Source organism: Heterodontus francisci, chromosome 10 (genome assembly GCF_036365525.1).
Source record: "Heterodontus francisci isolate sHetFra1 chromosome 10, sHetFra1.hap1, whole genome shotgun sequence".
Taxonomy (NCBI): Eukaryota; Metazoa; Chordata; class Chondrichthyes; order Heterodontiformes; family Heterodontidae; genus Heterodontus; species Heterodontus francisci.
Window position 1 is genome coordinate 21,454,458 of NC_090380.1, and position 19,827 is coordinate 21,474,284.

Here is a 19,827-nt window from a genome sequence, read left to right on the forward strand (position 1 = left end):
CCACGACATCGAGATCCCAGGTACCAACCCATGCTGCAAGCTCACCCACCTTATTCCGGATGCTCCTGGCGTTGAAGTAGACACACTTTAAACCAAGTTCTTGCTTGCCAGTGCCCTCTTGCATCCTTGTAACCTTATCCCTGACCTCACTACTCTCAACATCCTGTACACTGGCACTACAATTTAGGTTCCCATTCCCCTGCTGAATTAGTTTAAACCCCCCCGAAGAGCACTAGCAAATCTCCCCCCCAGGATATTGGTACCCCTCTGGTTCAGGTGAAGACCATCCTGTTTGTAGAGGTCCCACCTACCCCAGAAAGAGCCCCAATTATCCAGGAAACCAAAACCCTCCCTCCTGCACCATCCCTGCAGCCACGTGTTCAACTCCTCTCTCTCCCTATTCCTCGCTTCGCTATCACGTGGCACGGGCAACAACCCAGAGATAACAACTCTGTTTGTTCTCGCTCTAAGCTTCCACCCTAGCTCCCTGAATTTCTGTCTTAAATCCCCATCTCTCTTCCTACCTATGTCGTTGGTGCCCATGTGGACCACGACTTGGGGCTGCACCCCCTCCCCCTTAAGGATCCCAAAAACACGATCCGAGACATCACGAACCCTGGCACCTGGGAGGCAACACACCAACCGTGAGTCTCTCTCGTTCCCACAGAACCTCCTATCTGTTCCCCTAACTATGGAGTCCCCAATGACTAATGCTCTGCTCCTCTTCCCCCTTCCCTTCTGAGCAACAGGGACAGACTCTGTGCCAGATACCTGTACCCCATTGCTTACCCCTGGTAAGTCGTCCCCCGCAACAGTATACAAAACGGTATACCTGTTGTTGAGGGAAACGGCCACAGGGGATCCCTGCACTGCGTGCTGGTTCCCTCTCCTTCCCCTGACGGTAACCCATCTACCTACTTCTTTCTACTACAGCCACCACCCAAATATATAGTTTTTACTTACCCAGCAGTCCCCTGGTCCTCCGAAAACAAAAAGGGAATTAACTTTTAACTTACACTGAAATTGACCTCTCAGCTGCAAGTTCGCTCCCGCACCTCCGCTATTGTCAAAGCTGCTGCCACCAAAACTAAAAGAAAGTGATTTTAAACCGCCCAAATATATAGTTTTTACTTACCCAGCAGTCCCCTGGTCCTCCGAAAACAATGCACTCCCTCTTTAAGAGGGTCAAATAGCATCTGTGGAGAGAGAAACAGAGTTAACATTTCAAGTTGATGACCTTACGTCAGAACTGTTCATCAATCTGAAACGTTAATTCTGCTTCTCTCTCCACAGATGCTGCCTGACCAGCTGAGTATTTCCAGCATTTTCTGTTTTTATTTCAGATTTCCGGCAACTGCAGTATTTTGCTTTTGTGTTCCCTTTCAAGAGGTACAGGCTGCCTTTTAGTAGTGCTAGCCACTCGTGATATCAGGCCCCCTGTTGATGCATGCAGCAAATGTACAGTGCAAGTAGCACTGACTGCACACAGCAATCATTTAAAACAGCAGGTAGCATGAATTTAATGTGCTCCCTCAATGCAATGAATGGGCAAAGATTAATCATGTACCTTGATCACCACAGTTGTTTACTGAGCGTTAATCAGTTTTAACCCACAGTGCTTCTTTTTGAGTTTCCTTGGATCTTGGTGACAAATTCGGGGGTGGGATTAAACTGGCAAACCAGGAACATAACTACCAGTTGGTTTATAGCCAGCACACATATCCCAGTTGATCCTTGCGGAGAGCACAGCAGAGTACAACTGCCGGCACTTGTGCATCCTCCGCAAGTCAACAGGATCCCTCACTGTGAGTACATCAGGCCCATTAAAAGGAATAAAAGGAAGGTCATGCATTTATATAGCGATCTTTGGACGTCTCAAAGTGTTTTACAGCAAATGAAGTGCGTTTTGAAGTGTATTCACTGTTGTAATGCAGGAAATGCAGCAGCCAATTTGCACACATCAAGCTCCCACAAACAGCAATGTGATAATGACCAGATAATCTGTTATTCGTGAGGGATACATATTGGCCAAGTCACTGGGGAGAGTTCCTCTGCTCTTCTTCAAAACATTGCCATGGGATCTTTTACATTCGCTTTAGAGGGAAGACAGGGCCTCAGTTTAATATCTCATCTGAACGACAGCATCTTCAACAGTGCAACACTCCCTCAGTACTGCACTGGAGTGTCAGCCTCAACTTTTGTGCTCAAGCCTCTGGGGTGGGACCTTCTGACTGAAAGACAAGAGTGTTACCAACTTAGTGAATGGACATCCTTCACACCCAGCCTATACAGATTCAATCCCAACAATCTGTTGCATAATAGGAAAGACTCTTAAGCAGATCAATTATAATTAGCTTGGCATGAGGCCACCTTGGCATATTCCTCTCCCAAAGCAAAGTGAGGGCGATTAAAGATACAGTAACGTTAATCAGACACCCAGCAATGGCATATAGAAGTCAGATCAGGCCACGAAATGTGTCTCCAACCTAAAGGCCCAGAGAGTTCCGAACAGATATTGGAGATCCACTCTATCAAAAGCCTTTTCCTGACCTGGGGAACGGAAGGCTAATGCTTCGTTCAAGATCTGCGTACAGTCACTTTCCAGGGCATTCGACAATTCCCTGCTAAATGCTTGATCAGCCTGTTCCGTCCTGGACCTTTATTTCAGGACAGCCGGTGGATGGTTAGTAGAACATCGTAATAACAGTGTTCCCAGGGCTGATCTTTGGTAGGTCCTTGCATAAAACTCCAGATATCCTTGCTGTTCAGATCCAGTGAGACAAGGACCTCATAATAGGCATGGATCCTGGTGTTAATTCCCTGTGGATCTTTGACAAAGGATCCGTCATTGACCAGTACCTCATCAGCTAGTTACAGCCTGCTGCCTTTCCTCCAGTGAGTGGAAGAAGTATGAGTCACCGTCCAGGCCCAGAGAACTGGTAAGGTGACTCACACATGGAGCATGGAACCCAACAAGTCGTAGGTCCTTCAGTGCAATTGTGTGTCTCTTCAAACTCCCAATGCAGGGCCAGATCTTTCTCATTGAGACTGAGGCGAAACTCCAGACCAAGCAATTCCTGAGAATCATTAAGTCATAGAAAGATTACAACACAAAAGGAGGCCATTTGGCCTGTTAAGTCCATGCTGGCTCTTTGCAAGAGTAATGCAACTAGTCCTACCCCTCCACCCTTTCCCTGCAAATGTTTTCTCTTCAAGTGCTTATCTAATTCCCCTTTGAAAGCCATGACTGAATCTGCCTCCACCACATTCTCAGGTAGTGCATTCCAGATCATAATCCTTCACTGCATAAAAAATGTTTTTACTAATGAAGACTTTGGTTCTGTTGCCAATCACCTTAAATCAGTGTCCTCTGGTTCTAGACCCTTCTGCCAATGGTAACAGTTTCTCTCTATCTAATTTGTCCAGCCCCCTCAGGATTTTAAAAACCTCTATCAAATCTCCTCTCAGCCTTCTCTGCTCCAAATAAAAACTCCAGCTTCTCCAATCTATCCATGTAACTGAAGTCCCTCATCCCTGGAACCATTCTCATAAATCTTTTCTGCACTCTCTCTAAGGCCTTCACATCCTTCCTAAAGTATGGTGCCCAGAACTGGACACAATTCTCCAAATAGGGCTGAACCAGTGTTTTATAAAGGTTCAGCATAACTTCCTTGCTTTTGTACTCTATGCCTCTATTTAGAAAGCCCACGATCCTGTATGCCTTATTAACCACTTTCTCATCCTACCCTGCCACCTTCAATAATCAGTGGACTTTTAGCCCCATGTGTCTCTGTTCCTGCACCCCCTTTAGAATTGTATACTTAAGTTTATATTCCTCATCCTTCCTACCAAAATGTATCATTTTGCACTTCTTCAGATGCCTGATCTTGGAGTTGGGCCTCTTAGTTGACCCCTTTGTAAATAAACCCCGACAGAAGATATGGATGTGAGACTTGTACAGGTCCTAGCAAAGCCTCAAGGAGGCACGCACAATGATCATCCCCGCCTTAATGACTGAGAACAAAGTGCTGCAGTCTGCAGTGGCCCTCCCTGCGGCCCTTGGTATTGGGGTTGGTTGTAGTTATCTTCATGCCAAGAAATTTAAGTGAATTACCTGGGGAGCAGAGCGAGGAAATTCAGTGACTTTCAGTCCCGCAGGAGTGCAGTGAGAACCTTCTGGAGCTGGTGAAGTCCAAGCCGACCAATATCTTTACACATACAAAAGGTTTTAACTGTAGCATGGACAGATTGGATAATGTACACTAGCAAGACCACTGTTCCACAGCCAGCTGCACCTTGTTGCAGCAGCATAGGTTCCTCTTTCCAAATTCCTGGAGTTACTCTCAATGAGAATGAAAGGACAGCTCAGAGCAGGGTACCAGAGAGGTTAGCATAGACATAGAGAGATACAGCACTGAAACAAGACCTTTGGCCCACCAAGTCTGTGCCGACCATCAACCACCCATTTATACTAATCCTAGATTAATCCCATATTCCCTACCACATCCCCACAATTCTCCTACCTACACTAGGGGCAATTTACAATGGCTGTGGGAGGAAACCACAGCACCTGGCAGAAACCCACACAGTCACAGGGAGAACTTGAAAACTCCACACAGGCAGTACCCAGAATTGAACCCAGGTCACTGGAGCTGTGAGGCTGCGGTGCTAACCGCTGCACCACTGTGCCACCCTTAACAGCATTGTGACAGTAATCCCAATATTCACAATCAATTTGCCATCTTCTTCCAAGTTGTCACCCTCAGCCAACATGCTTGTTGTGATACAAGGACTGTCCGCCACAACTGACCGTGCCTCCACCTGGATCCCATCCCCAGGATCTAATGTGGAGGAGTCGCTCATAGGCCTGACAACATGGTGGAGGTAGGTTCAACTGAAGCATTCAAAAGGGAATTAGACAGTTATATGAACAGGAAGAATGTGCAGGGTTATGGGGAGAAGGCAGAGGAATGGAATTGAGGGAGTTGCTCTTTCAGAGAGCCAATGCAGGCACGATGGGACGAATGACCTCCTTCTGCATTGTAACGACTCTGTGACTCTATGTGCAATCTGCAGGAGTTCACCAGGACCATCGTGACAGGGTCCCTCTCTCCCGTGACCTTAAACCACTGAGAAGGGCAAGAGAATCAATTTGATGGGAAAATTATCATCTCCAATTTCTCCGTAACTTACAATCCTGACGTGGACACATAATTGCCATTATTTTACAAGTCACATAGACAATATCCCAGAATTCCCTACCTAACACCATTCAGGAGGCCTCCATGCGGATTTTACGCATGGCAAGCAGGCGTCCGAGACCTGAGAGAAGCCACCTGGCAAAAGCAGGTGGCTCTCGAACGTCCCGGGGGGGCCCCTCATGATCGGGCACGCCGTGCCTGATAGAGGACCGCCCCCACTACCCCAACCACCCCCAACACCTAACACGCCCCCCCTTCCCCGCAACCGACCACCCTTGCCTCGCTGCGGCCCAACCGATTACCCCCAGTGAGGCAACCAAAACTTACTTTTGCTTCAGGCTCCCCGACATCTTTTCTTCAGGTTGGGCTGTAGTCTCAGCAGTGGCCACCCCTCCCGGTAGCGCTGCTGGAACAGTTAGCTGTCAGCCCGTTGATTGGCCGGCAGCTCTATTAGTCAGGACTTCCTACCTCAAGTGGGTGAAAGTCCCGCCTCAGACCAGTTGAAGCCCAGCAATCCACAAAACACGGGTTGGTTCCCCCAGGCAAGGCGGAAGTGGGCTCGCCGCCGACTTTTCAATCGGTGGCCGGCTCCCGTCCGCCCAGGGTAAAATTCTGGCCAGTGTCAATATTCATTCTGAATGTAAAAATCAAGGGGTAGAATTTCTGTGATGCTTTTCCCAATTTCTTACTGTAACTTGGATGGAAACCCTGAAGAAACAGCTGTTTCCGCTGTTACGCCAGAACGTCTTCCACAGTCATCAGGAGAATCCCCAGGAAATTCTATCCCCAAATGTCATCCTTCTCCAGAGCCTCAGGATTTTGCTGCAACAGAATTAGCTGGGCCCACCTCTGAGAGCTAATCAGCAACTTCAGGGGCAAATAATTATTTCAGCAGATTGTGATCTGTTTTCCTCTGCAGGCACACCTGTGACATTTTCAGGCAAGATGCTTTTGGAAGCTGTGACATGAAATACGTGCAAGAGTTATCAATAGATATAGATTTCAACATTGCAGTAGTCACCTGATTTATATTTTAAGACAGTGGGTATTATTTTGAGTGCCTGAATAAGACAAGAAACCGTTTCTGAAGAATAGTCTCCTACAATAGAATGAAATTGTGAGTATTTGTAAAGGTTTAGTTGACATACATTTTATGGGGAAAATTCAGGTAAATTTTCCAGATGGGTGGTAGGAGGCTACAAGGGAAGCTGTCCCATTGATCGTGTTCACTGTGCTCAGTCACTGTACCATTGGGTGCATAATCAGGAAAATGTACCCCATCACGTACCCTTCAAAAGACACTGATTGCTGCCCAACAAGAGAAGGGTACAACTGTGATTATTTTGTGACGATGAGGCTGGGCTTGGGATGCGAAGTTCCTTATGGTGGAATATGCTGCTAAAGGTCATATATTTAGAGTAGCTATTTAGGCAAGCTGCTGACACCAGTAAAATCTAGAATCCAAGTGTGACATCGAGGATGTAACTAGTAGAGTTGATGAGGGACAGCCAGTGGATGTGGTTTATTTGGACTTCCAGAAGGCTTTCGACAAAGTCCCACATAAGAGATTAGCGTGTAAAAATAAAGCACATGGGATTGGGGGTAGTGTATTGCGATGGATAGAAAATTGGTTGGCGGACAGGAAACAAAGAGTAGGGATAAATGGGTCTTTTTCCGAATGACAGGCAGTGACTAGTGGGGTATCGCAGGGATCGGTGCTAGGACGCCAGCTATTCACAATATATATTAATGATTTAGATGAGGCAACTAAATGTAATATTTCCAAATTTGCAGATGACACAAAACTGGGTGGGAGGGTGAGTTGTGAGGAGGATGCAAAGAGGCTTCAGGGTGATTTGGACAAGTTGAGTGAGTGGGCTAATGCATGGCTGATGCAGTATAATGTGGATAAATGTGAGGTTATCCACTTTGGTAGCAAAAACAGGAAGGCAGATTATTATCTGAACGGCTACAAACTGAGAGAGGGGAATATGCAGCAAGACCTGGGTGTTCTCGTACACCAGTCGCTGAAGGTAAGCATGCAGGTGCAACAGGCGGTAAAAAAGGCAAATGGTATGTTGGCCTTCATAGCAAAACGATTCGAGTACAGGAGCAGGGATGTCTTGCTGCAATTATACAGGGCCTTGGTGAGGCCAAAGCTGGAATATTGTGTGTAGTTTTGGGCTCCTTATCTGAGGAAGGATGTTCTTGCTATAGAGGGAGTAAAGCAAAGGTTTACCAGACTGATTCCTGGGATGGTGGGACTGACGTATGAGGAGAGATTGAGTCGGTTAGGATTATATTCACTGGAGTTCAGAAGAGTGAGGGGGGATCTCATAGAAACCTATAAAATTCTAACAAGACTTGACAGGGTAGATGCAGGAAGGATGTTCCCGATGGTGGGGGAGTCCAGAACCAGGGGTCATAGTCTAAGGATACAGGGTAAACCTTTCAGGACTGAGATGAGGAGAAATTCCTTCACCCAGAGAGTGGTGAGCCTGTGGAATTCGCTACTACAGAAAGCAGTTGAGGCCAAAACATTGTATCTTTTCAAGAAGGAGTTAGATATAGCTCTTGGGTTTAAAGGGATCAAAGGATATGGGGAGAAAGCGGGAACAGGCTACTGAGTTGGATGATCAGCCATGATCATAATGAATGACGGAGCAGGCTCGAAGGGCCAAATGGCCTACTCCTGCTCCTATTTTCTATGTATCTATGACTGAGAGTCTTCAGGAAAAAGGGAGATACTTCTGGGCACAGTAATTTCTACAGCACCTATCACTGCCTCAGGATGTCCCAAAGCGCTTTACAACCAATTAATTAGTTTTGAAGTGTAGTTGCTGTTGTACTGTAGGAAACACGGCAGTCAAATTGCCCACCGCAAACTCTCACAAACAGTGGTGGTAATGAGCAGAAAATCTGTTTTAGTGGTGCTGGTTGAGGAATGAATATTGGCCAGAACACCGGGGAGAACTTCTTGCTCTTCTTCAAAATAGTGCAGTGGGATCATTTACACCCCTCTGAAAGGGTAGGGGGGCTTTGTTAGCCTGGTATTTATGAACCCAGAGGTTCTGAGTTAAAATCTCACCTGTCAAAGTGTGAAATTGAATTCAACAAATCTGGTAAATTGTTAGCTAGCAGCAGAAAACCACCATGTAAATTGTCGTAACTCAAAAACACAACTGGTTTACTAATGTCCTTCTTGGAAGGGAAACTGTTACCCCGACATGATCTGAACCATATGTGAATTCAGCCTCACACTGCACGATTGACTCCAAAGTGGCCTTCTCAGGTGGCTGAGAAAACCACCAATTTGTAGAGGAACTGCTACAAAACAGAACAATAAGTACAAATACAAAATCAAAATACTGTGGATGCTGGAATTCTGAAATAAAAACAGAAAATCACAGACCTTACCTTTTGCTGTTCTTCCCACCCCTCCCCTCTTCACTTGCTCAAAACCTATTGCATTTCTAACCTTTCCCAATTTTGATGAAAGATCACTGACCTGAAATGTTAACTCTGCTTCTCTCTCCACAGATGTTGCCAGACCTGCGGAGTATTTCCAGCATTTTTATCTTTTGATTTTAGAACTATAAGCACCATTAGCACAGGGACTGTAACTCTTCAAGGACAACATCCACCATCACCTTCTCAGGGCAGCAACTGAAGGGCATTAACTGCAGCCTTGCCAGCTTTCCCACATTCCAAGAACAAATACAAAGAACCGAAAAATGATATTTAAACAAACAGCTGCCCATCTTGTGGAAAGGCAGTACAAGCATGACAATCCTGCACATGTGCTGCACTGGGGACATGTTCTGTCCAGTTTAGGATCCAAATACATCAAAGGAAAGGCAGCCACTGAGCATGTACTTAGCAGCTGAGGGACTGATTGCCACTGGCACTGAGGAGAGAAGGAATCACCTAGGAAGCGGGCTGGTGGGAAGTTGGAGAACAGTGAGGAGACTGATTGTAGGAAATGGAGGGAATGCCATTATTGGGGGTACAAATTTCAAGGCATTTGCTCCTGGCACAGGCTGGGAGCCCACACAAAACTCAATTGTTGTCTTCCAGCCATGAACCTTAATAGGGAGACAATCATTTAGGTGGAAGTGCACATTATCCTGGCATGTGAGAGCAGAGGGTACAAGGAATCCCTTCCCCGCCTCACCCTCCCATGAGGTCAGCTAATGAACACAGGAATTTTCACAATATCCTCTATTACTGACAGATATAAAGAACTCAACACCAATTACAAACACTGTCAATTTATTGGCCTTTTTTTACATAAAACGTATGAGTACATAAGAACAACTATCTCAAAAGCTCCAAAAATAGATCTTTCTAAAACAAAACAGTTGACTCAATTGATATCAGAAGCGTTCGTTTTATTAACAGAGATGTTCAGCAGGCTGACGGGATTTAATTGACAAGAATCTGCTCACCAATTCTGAGCCCGGTCATTATTTACAGATTCTGTTAGTGCACAGCTTGATCAGTGCCAGGAAATGAAACAGTATTTTACAGGAAAAGAAATGGTTAGCAATGCAGAGAGTTTCCAACCCTGGGAGGTGGGGCTTCTTGTTGACTGGATGAATTGCAGATACATAATCCTTGTTTCAGCTCAGTTGGTGTGCTGCGTACAGTAATTTTGCATAGAAAACTGACTAATTTCACATTTTCATTTAGACTCATCACAAACTGAAATTGATTGAATGGAACTGTTTCAAAACACAACAATATAAGTTTATGAAAGGATACAGTTACGCAGAAAGCATTTCGCCACAGGCATGTTGGAGGTGGGGTGGGGGTGGGGGTGGGGGGGTTGGTGGTGGTGAGAACAGAGACTTTTCATCAGATTGCGTGGAGATAGTACAATAGGGATATTGATCCCACTACAGTAACGTGGAGGGGGTGGGACAGCTGTACTTTCGACAGTGAAAAATAGAGTGTCCTTGCAGAAAAGGGAGGATCTCCAGGAAAGAACATTTTCTGTTTAAACATAAATAAGAATCAACCCTCTTCAGCATTTACTATTTGTAAAATCTTCCCTCATTTTCCTCACAGAAAATAATTTCCTGTGAAAATAAACCTCATGTGTAACTGCTTATTCTATGCCTGAGGTTCACCTTCAAACAGACAATTTCCCCAGTGACATCCCTCATAACTTGGTAACTACCCAGTCGTCGAAAGTTATACCTACACCAGCTTTACTGAGGAAAAAGGGAATTGGTTGGGTGTTTAGTCAGACTCCTCAGCAGCCACCCTTTGGCACACAGCAGCGAGGGTTGGCATAAGCTGTGTCTCCTGACTCAGATTAATTCAAACTCCAGCCAAAGGCAGCATTCCAAAAGGATCATTCTACTTAAAAAGGCAATGCCCCAGATTTTGTGATGCGTAACTCTCTTTGCAGATTTTTCTCATTGTTCTGATGTTTAAAGGAACATTTCTTTTTCTGGCCTGTTTTCGTACACAGTACATGATAGTGCCATCAGAATGAGGCACTAAGGGGATAAAAGTAACGAAAGACTCTCTGGTCTTCTTCCTCACCAAAGCAAATTTTGTTTTTACATCGCTAACCATTTTTTGATGATGACTATAGCCATTAATTTACAACCTGCATTCCTGTGTCTTTGGCCTACATCTCTGAGATGGGCTAAGAGGACTGTTCAATTTTCCATTTGTTTCCATTCTCAGCAAAAAAAATTGCATCAGCCTTACCTTAGACAGGACACTACACACCAAGGCCATGCATAAACTGCTCTATATTTCTGATAATACTCAACATTTATTAGTTAATTTAAGCCACAGAATGCCCCTTAAGAAAACAAAAGTGCTAAACGAGCTAAACAGAAGTGAATCTATCCAACCCGACATTCATACTGTTTCGGTAAATGACATCATTTAACGAAGTAACTAATCACGACTGAGAGTAAATGTTCACATTTCTTGCTTAAAAGCTTTCAGAAGTTGGATCCATTTGTCATGTGGAAAGTGCAAACTATTCCAAATGCAGCCATGAGCAGATCCTAAGTTAGTTAGTCAGGCTGATAGGTTATGTTGATTCTTTTCCCTACTTCAAATGGAAATACTGCATTTTGTCCTAAACTACTAATACATTCCAAGAGACAGCTAACAGGTTGGAATGATTACTGCTGCCAGGTTGGAACAGCAATATTTGTCACCCACTATCTTTTTGTCCATCCATCTATCTATGCATCCTTGGACACTGTCCACCCACCCACCATCTATTTGTCCATCCATCTATCTGTCAATCCATCCACCCACCATCTATCTGTCCATCAATTCATTATCTAGCTGTCTATTTAGTCCCACCAGCTATCATCTGTCAATGCACCATCTGTCTGCCTACCCATCCTCCCAACTACTTATATATCTATCCACCATCTATTGTACGTCCATCTAACTATCTATCTGTCCATCCATCTGTCTATCCTTCTATCATCCATTTTTCATCCATTCATCCATCCAATAATCTATCTTATCATTCATCTTCCCATTTATTTGTACATCTATCTACCATCTATCTGTCCAACCATGCTCCCATCTATCTGTCAACCCATTCACCTATCTGTCTGCCCACCCATTCATTCATCCATTTCTCCACCCATCCACAATTTATCTGTCCACCCATGCTCCCTTCCATCTGTCCACCCATTTATCACCAGCTTATTCATGCACTGATCTACATGCCCATCCATACACCATCTATTGTCCATCCATCCAGGCACCAACTGTGCATTCATCCACCCATCTATTGGTCCATCCATCCATCATATAGCTGCCCATTCATCTTCCTATCTATCTGCCCATTCACCATATATCAGTCCATCCATCCATCTAACCATCCACCATCTATCCATTTATCCATCATCTCATCTCATTGCATCATCTATCCACCATCAATTATCCAACCATCCACCATCTTTCTATGCATTTAGCCACCTATCTATTTGTCCAAGCATACACCCATCTACCTTCCCACCCAACCATTCATTCAGCTGTCCGTCTATGCACCACATAACTGTCCAATCATTCACTCATCTATTTGTCCATCTGCCTTCTCATCTGTATATCTGTGCATTCATTAACCATGTGTCTGCTCATCCATCCACTACGTATCTGTCCTCCGTGCTCCCGTCTATGTTTCCACCCATCTATCTGTACAACTACCCATATAACAGTGCATTCATCCATCACCTATCTGTCCATCCCTTCACCATTTATATGCCACGGATTCACTACCCATCCTCCTATCTATTTGTCCATCCATCCACCATCTAATAGTCACCCATCCAGGGAGGCGATGACATAGTGATAATGTCACTGGACTAGTAATCCAGAGGCTCAGGCTAGAGCTCTGGGAACATGGTTTTGAATCCCACCACGGCAGATGGTGAAATGTGAATTCAACTAATAAATCTGGAATTAAAAAGCAGGTCTAATTGTGACCATGAAATCATTGTCAATTGTTGTAAAAACCCATCTGGTTCACTAATGTCCTTTAGGGGAGGGAATCTGGTACATGTGACTCCAGACCCAAAGCAATGTGGTTGACTCATAACTGCCCTCTGAAATGGCCTAGCAAGTCACTCAGTTCAAGGGCAATTAGGGATGGACAATTAATGCTGGCTGAGCCAGTGACGCCCACATCCCACGAACAAATTTTTAAAAATTCATTTATTTGTGTCATCCAACCAGCAACCATCTGTCCATTCATCTCATCTACATGTCCAGCCACCTCTCTGTGCATTCATACACCACTGATATGCCTGCCCATCCACTCATTTATCTCTCCATCCAGATGCCATTGATCTGTCCATCCATCCTCCCATCTATCACCACCATTTATCTGTCTATCCATGCTGCAATCTATCTGTGCATTCATCCACAACATATATGTCCTTCCATCTTATCTGTCCATCTATTCATTATCTATCTGTCTGCCCACCCACCCATGAATCTGTCCATCCAACCAACAATATATCTGTCCACTCATCTATCTGTGCATCCATATGAAATATATGTTTATCCATTGTACAATCTATCTGCTCATCTATCTAACATCTAGTGCCTGTCTATTCTCCCATCAATCTGTCTATCCATCCACCATTTATCTGTCTATTAATCCTCTCCTGTATCTGTTTCTCTATCCACCTTCTATCTGTCCATCCATCATCCCATCTGTCTGTCTATGGATCCACCATCCATTTTTCTATCCATCTTATTTATCTGTACAACCATCCATCTATTTGTCTGTGCATTCAGCCACCACGTAGTCATCTGCCTGTCCTCCCATCTATATGTCAATCCATTCACCCAACTGTCTATCCATTCTCCCATATATCTGTCTTGGGAACAACCATCCATCTTCTATCCATCCTATCCACGTGTCCATACATCCACTTGTCTATCTGTCCAGCCAGCCTCTCATTTATGTTCCCACACATCTATCTATCTATCCACCCATCCATAAGGCTATGCATCCATTCATATATCTGCCCATATAGCCACCATCATCAATCTGTCCTCTCATCTATTTGTCTATCTACCATCTATCTGTCCATCCACCGTCTCATCTGTATTCACCCATCTATCTATGCCTTCATCTGGCATCTATCTATCCAACCAACCACCCACCTATCTGTCCATCCATCTATTATCTATCTGTGCATCCATCTATTATCTATCTGTCCTCCCATCCGCCCATAGATTGGTACATTCATCTCATCTATTGCCCATCCACCTACCAGTCTATCTGCCCATCTGTCCATCCATCCTTCCATCTATCTATCCACCATTCCACCATGCTGACCCATTACCCATCCATCTGTCCATTCATGCACCTTCTATTTGCTATCCATCCACCATGTATCTGTCCCTCCACTCTTCACCTATGTCTCCACCCAACTAGCTGTCCAAACATCTTCCAGTCTCCCATTGCACCATCTATCCATCCATCCATCAACCATTTATTGTTGTCCCATCTATCAATCTATCTGTGCATCTGTCTACCCATTTATCTATCCATGCATCATCTATCTGCTCATCCATCCTTCCATCTATCTGCCCATACATTCCCACCTATCTGTCCGCCCATGTGTCTACATAAAGAACAGGACTGACAACTAGATATGACTGGTTATGTCATAATCAGAAAGGACAGGGAAAGAAGAAGGGTATGGGGAAGGAGCAATGGCTGTATCAACTAGAGATAACATAAAGGCAGTAAAGAAAAGGGCATAAATAACAAAAGGTTAGAAACAGACATATGGATTGAAATAAAAGACAATAAGGGATTGCTCACTCTAATTGGGGTATACTACAGACCACCCAATAGAGGAAAGGAGGTGGAGGAAATATTATGGAAGCAAATATGTGAACTGAGTAAAGGACCTAGAACAATAATTATGGGATATTTTAACTATCCCCAAGTAAACTGGGAAGAAAAGGCAGCAAAAGAGGTACAGGGAATGGAGTTTTTACAGTGCGCACAGGACTCTTTTCTTACTCAGTATGTAAAGATTCCAATACGAGAGGGAGCACTGCTGGATCTAATAATGGAAAATGAACCAGAACAGAAAAGAGAAGCAAGTTTAGGCAATAGGTTCACAACATAGTAAAGTTTGAGATAATGATTGAGAAGGACAGAAGGAAGACAAAGACCAAAGTAATAAATTGAAGCAAAGCTGACTTTAAGGGGATAATAATGGAACTAGGGAAATAAGCTGGAAAGATTTACTGACAAACAGAGAAATAGAACAGCTGTGGAAAATATATCCCACAAAACAGCATGAACAAACTAGTCAGGAATGACACACCATAGATGAATAAAGAAATAAGGGCAAAATTGATAAAGGCATAGACTAAAATAAATAGATAGTAAAGGAGAGGATGACAAAGGAAACATGAAAAGGTTAGGAAAGAAGTCAAAGAAAGAATTAGGAAGGCAAAGAGAAACTACTAAATTACGTTATCAAAGAATTTGGGAGAAAAAGTAAAGTATTTTCCAGACACATAAATAAAAGAAAAATCAGGATAGGGATGGACTACTAAGGAATACGGATGATAAACTCCAAGGTAGGAACAGCAAAATGGCGGCATAGTGGCGCAGTGGTTACCACCACAGCCTCACAGCTCCAGTGAGCTGGGTTCAGTTCTGGGTACTGCCTATGTGGAGTTTGCAAGTTCTCCCTGTGACTGTGTGGGTTTCTGCCGGGTGCTCTGGTTTCCTCCTACAGCCAAAGACTTGCAGGTTGATAGGTAAATTGCCCCTAGTATAGGTAGGTGGTAGGAGAATGGTGGGGATATGGTAAGGAATATGGGATTAATGTAGGGTTAGTATAAATGGGTGGTTGTTGGTTGGCACAGACTCAGTGGGCCGAAGGGCCTGTTTCAGTGCTGTATGTCTATGTAATATTAAATAATTAATCAGTATTCTTGAGGGAGATTAACATGGTGAACATGACAATAGAAGAAGAGATCAATAAAGATATAAAACTTTTAAGACAGAAAGGAAGGGGGAGATAATTGACAAACTATGAAACTTGAGAGGAGGATAAAAACCCTAGCTGGATTGATTGCCTCTGTACATATTAAAAGAAGCTAGGGAAGAGATAGCAGAGCTACTATTTATAGATATACAAAAATTCATTAGAAAACGGAATAGTAACAGAGGACTGGCAGATAGCTAATGCGATTCCCATATCTAAAAAGGGAGATCAAACAAGCTGGGGGAATTACAAACCAATTAGCTTAATGTCATTGGTAAGAAAGATAATGGAATGGAAAAACATCTGGAAACTGAAAATATAATGAAGAGTAGTCAGCAGAGTTTTTGGAAGGGAAGGCCATGCTTGGCTAACCTTATTAACTTCTATGAAGAAGTAAGAGAAAGGGGTAAATAAGGGTAATGCAGTAGATGTAATATATTTAGATTTCCAAAGACCTTTGATAAAGTACCACATAGTAGAGTCATGGCTAAGGTTAGAGCATGTGAAGTCAGAGGACAGGCAATTACTTAGATTGGCAAAAGGTGGGTAGTTGCCAGCTGTTAACACCACCTATAAGTATAGATAATAAGGATAAAGTACTATCTCCCATATAACAGCAAACTAAGTTTCGTCACTGAAGGTGGAATTGCCTCATCGGGAGCTATATGTTTGTAGCATTTCCATAACTATAACATGTGCGGTGTTGTTCATTCTTTAGTGTGAAGCCTTTCACAACCTACACCACGTCTAAATTGAAACCAAACTCCTATGAAAAAGAAAGAAAATTGTGGAACATTTTTGTACTTCTACAATGAGCATTAAGTCTCCACTCATCAACTATCATTTTCTGTATAAATATATGATCAGATGGGAAATGAATCTAATAAATTACCCAGTGTTTGGTACGTGTAACTTGTAGTAGCCGGTGTTGGACAGCCTATAGTTTACAAATAGCCATTTTCAGTAGTGTCTCATGCCTCCATTATGTTCATGCAGCTGGGACAGCCGCTGCATCATTTGCCTAAGAAAGAAAGAAAAAAAAACATTCACATCCTCAGGCGGTCCCAAAGTGTTTCACAGCTAACTAAGTACTTTTTTTAAGGTGCAGTCACTGTTGCTAGGTGAGCAATGGCAGCAATGGAGACAAATCTCCAGCTAATCTGGTCTGAAATAAGAATAAATACTGGCCAGGACACCTGGGAGAACACCCCTGTGCCATGGCATCTTTTACAACCACCTAAGAGGGCAGACAGGGCTTGGGGTTTAATGTCTCCTCTGAAAGACAGCACCTCCGACAGTGTAGCACTCCCTCACTGCAGGGCAGGGCCAGCCTAGATTATGTGCTGAAGGTTCTGGAGAGGCGATCAATCGGGTTCAGCCTGGAGGATATGCAAGCCTGTCTTTCATTCTAATTATGGTCATGGTACAGGAATGCTTTTGTTGATCAGTTGCTTTGTATGGGTGAGAACTCTCTTGGCTCTGTTGCATAGAATGGCCCAGAAATTGCTGGAAAAATAATGGCGAGTTCACAACGCATAAAAAAAAAATCCAGCAATTTGTGGCGAAGAGATATGCCAAGAGTCCTGATTTGCCACAAATTGCTGGACTATTTTCCTTTAGCTTTGCAGAAATCAATAGAATTAACATCTCGGCATAAATCTCACCATAGTGTGCGAGCAAATTGCTGGTTTTATGCCATTAGTGTGAATTAATCTTGCCAGAGCCAAGGCTGGCAATTCATGTCGTAAGGACCCTAGATGGCATGATACATGGTCCTGATTTGCCACTCAGCCTTGCAGGCCCACTGGAGGGGAAAATGTTGGTTTTACTCCTGCAGACAATAAATTATTTTTAAGTTTTAATTTTTCTTTTGGTCTCTTTTTTTCCTCTTTCTTAATCCAATCTTTCTTTCCCTCCATTTCTTTCTGTATCTAATTTGACTCCAATTCACCCCATTTCCTTCTCTATTCTTGCATTTAATTGGGTAAGGAGATTAAACCCTTAGGCCCAACATTCTCTGAGGTCCCAGATGGCCTGTTGTCCTCACTGCACAGTTATCAGTTCGCACTTTCAGCAACTTGTGGCGCTAAATATATGATCTGAAGAATGAAGTCAAAAGTCTAATTCAGGAATCTTGCTGCAAGATGCCCCACTCTAGCAATTTTTGGGCCAGAATATTTAAACATTTAAACCTTGATCCAATTGTTATCAGCGATCCAGAGGCTTTCAGCAGGTGGTAGTTAATGCAGCATTAACTACTTTCCCTGGGCTTTAATTGCGCATCTTTGAAGAAAAAAAAATCCATCGTGTCAAGCATCCTTGTTCATGGGTTAAAATATGTAGCTGGATCTTTGTATCTTATGCAATATTCCCCACAACGGGACCTGTAAATAACTAATACTCAATTGACAAGAGATCATTTGCCTGTTGAGCTGGTTTGTTCAGTTTTCCACTCTTAAGGACTGAGAAAAAAATTTGCAGGGCTCAGGCTGGAGAGTGGGACAAAGTAAGTTGCTCTTGCAGAGAGCCAGCACGGACAAGATGGGCCAAATGGCCTCCATCTATGCGGTAACCATTCTATGATTAGATTCTTGCACGGCAGAGTGGTGCATGTGGTGGTCACTGGCCAGGCCGCAACCCCTGCTTTGCCATTCATTTTAACTATTGAAAAATTAGACACTGTTGGCTGCTCCCCCCGCCAGGCTCCTGCTCTCTGTATTCTCCTGCCTTCTCTGTGCTCCTACCCTTTCTGTGCTCCTGCTGAGGACAGACAGACTCTACAGTGAGAAGCAGGCACACCCATCTCACTGATAATGGGTCACTGACCTGAAATGTTAACTCTGCTTCTCTCTCCACAGATGCTGCCAGACCTCTGAGTATTTCCAGCATTTCTTGTTTTTATTACATCCATCTCACTGATACTTACATAAGTAAATACCTGTTGTCTTAAGAGCATTATTAAAACATGTTTTACATGCAGCACCTGCATGTAATGAGTATTATAATTTAGATTGGGGAGGGGGGTCTGTGATTATTAATTCATTTGAAAAGGGGTCCTTCAACCAAAAATGCTTGAGAACCACTGGTCTAGGTCCCATTTTGCAGCACCAGCCCTCTGTATTCCAACACCGGGCAGACCATGCTTCAATTCCATTTAGGCCATCATGTCACATATCAGTGCTTTTCACCACATAAAGCACCTACTCACATTCCAGTCTTCTGCTCACTCCCTGTACCCTTTAATTACTCAGTTTAATCGCCTTTAATATATTTAGATATGGAGATCGAAACTGTGCGGAGTACTCCAGGTGCAGTCTCACCAAGCCTATACAATTGTAACAAAATTCCTTATTCTTGTACTCCAATCCCATTGCAATGAAGGCTAACATGCCGTCTGTCTTCGGAATTGCTTGCTGCACCTGCATGCTAACTTTCTGTGTTCCTTGTACTAATACACCCAAGTCTCTTTGAATACCAACATTTAAAAGTATTCTGCTTTTCTATTCTTACTGCCAAAGTGAAGAACCTCATACTTCCCCACATTGTTGCTCACTCACTTAACCTGTCTATATCTGTTCTGCAGCCTCTTTGTGTCCTCCTTGTACCATCATCAAACTTGAATAAATTTTTTTTGATCTCTTCGTCGAAGTCATTCATATATATTGTAAATAGCTGAGGCCCCTTGCTGCACTCCACTGGTTACAGACTGCCAAATTGAAAATTCCCCATTTATCCTTAGGTACATAGGAAATAGAAGCAGTAGGCCATTCAGCCCCTCGAGCCTGCTGCTCCATCCAACTAGATCATGGCTGATCTTCTACCTCAATGCCATTTTTCTGCACTATCCCCATATCCCTTGATGCCTTTACTATCTAGAAATCTATCAATCTCTGTTTTGAACATACTCAATGACTGAGCCTCCACTGCCCATTGGGGTAGAGAATTCCTGTCCATTAACCAATCTTCCACCATGTTAATATATTATCCCCAACTCCATGAGCCCTTATCTTGCATATTAACCTTTTGTGTGGCATTGTATAGAATGCCTGTTGGAAATCCAAGAAAACTACATCTACTGGCTCCCCTTTATCTACCCTACTAGTTACATC

General features: G+C 43.6%; 1 protein-coding gene across 9 annotated transcripts in view; it reads right to left on the bottom strand.

Annotated features, from left to right (window-relative positions):
• The window catches only part of ptchd1 (patched domain containing 1), a 207,588-nt gene that overhangs the window by 18,374 nt on the left and 169,387 nt on the right, over positions 1 to 19,827 (bottom strand). For 5 of the 9 annotated variants that reach the window (XM_068040215.1, XM_068040211.1, XM_068040213.1 and 2 more), the window contains exons 4-5: positions 16,611 to 16,739; positions 9,457 to 16,484 (exon numbers count right to left, since the gene is read on the bottom strand). In XM_068040215.1, the coding sequence (XP_067896316.1) occupies positions 16,707 to 16,739 (33 nt within the window). In that variant the 3' untranslated portion in view covers positions 9,457 to 16,484; positions 16,611 to 16,706. Of the gene's footprint in view, positions 1 to 1,136; positions 1,197 to 9,456; positions 16,485 to 16,610; positions 16,740 to 19,827 lie in introns of those variants that run through there. The other 4 variants (XM_068040206.1, XM_068040209.1, XM_068040208.1 and 1 more) reach the window with 3 other exon arrangements.